Source organism: Necator americanus, chromosome IV, assembly GCF_031761385.1.
Source record: "Necator americanus strain Aroian chromosome IV, whole genome shotgun sequence".
NCBI lineage: Eukaryota > Metazoa > Nematoda > Chromadorea > Rhabditida > Ancylostomatidae > Necator > Necator americanus.
In genome coordinates this window covers 36,549,382-36,553,548 of record NC_087374.1, presented here as the reverse complement: position 1 = coordinate 36,553,548, position 4,167 = coordinate 36,549,382, and the positions used below count along the sequence as shown (strand labels likewise).

Here is a 4,167-nt window from a genome sequence, read left to right as displayed (position 1 = left end):
ATTTCCTAATGAAGAGAATAAGAACATAACAAACAAACGAACTTTTGCCTCAATTATCAAGAAAGAAATTTTGTTTTTTTTTTCATTTGTCAAATTTCATTTTTCAAAAATAAATTTCATTTATTAGTCAAATTACAAGGACGTGGAGAAAGAAAAGAGGAAAATTAAGTTACTGGTGCTGGTAAAAACTATTGTAGAATTCTTCACAGGACCAAAACTACCGAGTTTTATACTTATTGAAAAGTTCTTTGGTGATTGTCTCAAATTATTCAGATTAAAGTACGTCGCCCGACGAACAGAAAACAATCATCTGTTTTCGACGAAATTGTTCCCAGTAGCTCATCAACTGAATAAATCTAATATTCACCGTTCAGCTCGACGAAATTCACGTTTTACAGTACTTTTTCAGGACATTCTCAAAAACAAAATCCTCTAATCACCTGCAGAATATCCAGTAACGAGAACAAAGCGAAAACTGTAGTCTCTGATGTTCTAGAGGGGCTTTGCTTAGCATACCTCATGAACTAGGAGAGTAGAAATTTCTGGATGACGAATAAGGTCTAATTTCCAAAATTTCAGTGTTTTTCTTGAGCGGTAAACCTCATAGAAGAGTTATAAAAGGCAATTTTAAATAGAATGTGCCAAAACTACAAGAAACGGACCTTAAATAACTTGAAAATGACCTCTGGTTCGAGCAGTGAACACAACTACAGCGGCTCTCTTTCGGAAAGCAACAAAAATGAACCAATTACACGAGTCGCACGACTTGTCTCCTTCGCCCTCGTCCTCCTATTCAGAGGTCGGTGATCTTTGGAGAAATTGAGTCAAAATATAGCTAGTAAGACGAGGGCGTTTAAGTAGAAAAACACCAGAAACATCGGCTGTAAGACGCCTGCTTAGTTCGTCTAGGAAACATGCGATTATCCAACAGTTTCCTTGACAATATAATCGCCAAGCATCTCAGGCATCGTATTTCCAGGATGCCAATGCATGTATGTTGGGAACCCTAGCGTGCTAAGAGAATAGAGAGCGATGCTGAGCTTCTCCAAGGAAACGATGGGTCAACAGAAAATTCTCTCGTTGAGTGTACATACGAATAACTTCAACTACAAGTGAAAACACCAATTGAGGCGCCAGTGTTGCAAAAATTTTCCAGACGGTTTCAAAAAAAAACATCCAGAAATCTCTGTTTCCGCGTCGTCGTCGCGTGTCAAGTCAGTGTTCCTGTCCTCTTAGACAGGTCTGGCACGAATTTATTGACCGCGGAGAGATGAAAGGTTCCTAGAAAGTAGAGCTTTTTCTTCATTTTTCTTCTCGAACCATCAATTGTGCAGTCAGAGCCGGACGGATCTTACCGGCTGCTCAACCAGGAATGTTATTTTCTCATATTTCTGTCGCAACAGAAGTGTTCTTTGAATAGATCTCATAAATACTGTCTGAAAGATTCTGTGAAGCTTCCGAAAGAGTTTATGGTTCACTGTAAACTTTACATTCTATGCTTTACTGCACTTCATGGCAGCGAGGAATATTATTTATAATAATAATAATAGTAATAATAATATTACTACACTTTGAGAAATATACGAAGGCTGACGTCCGAGGACCCAGTTTTCGAGTTGTGAGGACAAAATCTGAGACAGCCTCCTCAGCGGAAGCTGTATCTTACTTGGTTCTGTTATTATGTATTGTCATTATTATTATGATTATTATTGTTATTATTATTATTATTATATTATTATTATTATTATTATTATTATTATTATTATTATTATTATTATTATTATTATTATTATTATTATTATTATTATTATTATTATTATTGAATATTATTTAACATACGAGCAATGGAAAATGCAAGGTTAGTATTGTTACTCTACAGTATTGGAATACTTCAAAAATAAAAGAATGAATCCCTAAACTCCAACAATATATGGTTTATGCCTAGTGGGGTATGGAAAAGAATCGAGATAATGTTTGTCTACTCTAATGAGGTGTGGTGGGTGTAGTGTAGCGGTTAGAGGTTTCGCTGCCAACAGGATCGATCGGAGGTTCGAATCCGCCCCGGTGCAAACCTAGCTCCTCATCCCTCTGGTGTTGATAAGTTCGTACCAGACTTGTCGGGAGGATAAAAACACTGACTTTACACATCGGCTAGCCACCGCAAGTCATTGTATGGGCCAGATACACATTCGTAAACCTCAAACGATTCTGAATTGAAGTGAACGTGGGGGCGCATCCCAAGCGGATTGATTAACGCCAGAAACTTTATCCTTTATCCTTTAGTGTAATGAGATCATAATCAGTTCATAAAAAAGGAGCGGATTTCTGTACTCAAGGATGTAATTTCTTGACCTGGAATAGGGCACCATAATAGGTTTTTCCTAGAGATTAAAGTTCTAGACGTTATATCTCTCCAAAAAAAACATTTTAGACCAACTTTTGCCATTCATAATTCTCAATTTTTCACTTGGTGCTCCGTTAGAATGCTAAACACCTCGACATAAAATTATGTATTATTGAAGCTATATAACTGACAAAATCCTGAATCAACATAGCAGAAATGGTGTCTTTAATATAATATGTAGGAACATAAAATAAAAGAAAATATAAATAAAATAAAACAATAAATAAATAATATATAGAAATATATTTAATATATAGAAAATAAAATTCCATTCCCGTTTTAAGTCATGAATAAGTAGGGAGAAGAGACCAATTTCAACAACAAAACGTTAAGGATGTGCTGAAATTCACAAAATCTGAATCAACATCAAAGCCTCCTCAGAGAAAATTCTGGAAATTTTGAAATTGTCCATAGGCGATGAAGGAAAACATTTTAGTGATACAATTCACTTCAAGTCGTTAGATTTCGTCTAACGATTTCGATTCGAAGCGAGCAGCACTATTGATGAGATAATTATGATAATTATGATAATTATGTATGTGTGGGAATACAACACATCCTCACTCTCATTCCACCTTCACAGACGCACTTAAGGTTCACTGCATTTTTAGTGAGCAAGCTGCTGATCAAATTCATCGTATTTTTCTGGAAAAAAAATGAAAGGATTAAAATGATCACGAGCACTTTTCTATAATGGCTATGATCCTTTTTATTATAAGTAACAATTTATGTATTCATTATTGGAGTTATGTTAATAAATAATTAATATTAATAATAAATAATAATAAATAATTGTTAATAAATTCCTCAAAAATGCATCCGCTAACAAAAAATTAGGTTACTTGGTGTCTCTATTTCACTCATAATGCGATTAGTACTTCTTTCTAGTTTTTTTTTTGGGTACATTATAGGTGGATAAATTCGAAATTCCCAGAATTTCATTCGAGAAGTGGGAAAATGTGAAAAATTTGCAAAATTTCAAAAGATTTCATATAAGAGTCAAGGGTAGAAGTGCCATATGGAGTAGTGATGTGCCCGGAAAAGTAGAAAGAAGCAACTGACCCGCAAGTTTATTTTCAAATTTTTTATATATGACCGGCGAAAGGAGTCCGAAGAGGTCTTAAAAACCGACATAGCTAGTCGTTGAGGGTGAGGGAAGTCAAGGAAGGGTGTAGATCCCTTGCATAAATGAATAGAGGGCAACATTACCATATATGTATGAGGTTTTTGTGTCCTCAGAGCTCAGAGAATAATTTCTTCACAACAGAACAACTGAACAAGAACTGTATTCACTAATTAACAAAGAGCACGCTGTAAACAAAATGAGGTACGATAAGTGACACGTGACCTCCAGAAAAAAAAAACAGCATTTGAGGATGTATATTTTCGCAAAAGTTGCCTTGCAGAAATATTAAGCGACATGAGATGGGTCCCACACGATCACAGCCACTTGAACCGTTGCAAAGAGTCGAGCAGACACTCCAGCGGAATCAAGAGAACTCGTCCAAAAAACATGGAATATCACCTAGGATGAGGGTGCGTCTGTGATTTGATTTTTATCATTTTGAAGCAAAACGAACGAGGAAGCAGATCTACTACTAACGAGAGTGTTCCTCAATCGATGTCAGTGGATTTTTAGTGAGGAAAGAGTTAAGAGTTAAGTTAATGACAGTCTATATATACGTTGTATTAGATTGTCATTCGAATGTCACAGAAACGAGGAGGAAAAACAAACAGTCTATTATTTTCTTTGATTGCCTATT

The 4,167-nt window shown here is 35.5% G+C and overlaps 1 protein-coding gene across 1 annotated transcript; it reads left to right on the top strand.

Annotated features, from left to right (window-relative positions):
* Positions 1–980: 980 nt before the first annotated feature.
* On the top strand, positions 981–1,834 carry RB195_003818 (uncharacterized protein; the record flags this gene model as incomplete). The annotated part of the gene is made up of 2 exons (XM_064201635.1): positions 981–992; positions 1,577–1,834. The coding sequence occupies 2 exons, from the start codon at positions 981–983 to the stop codon at positions 1,832–1,834; spliced, it is 270 nt and encodes an 89-aa protein (XP_064057516.1).
* Positions 1,835–4,167: the final 2,333 nt, after the last annotated feature.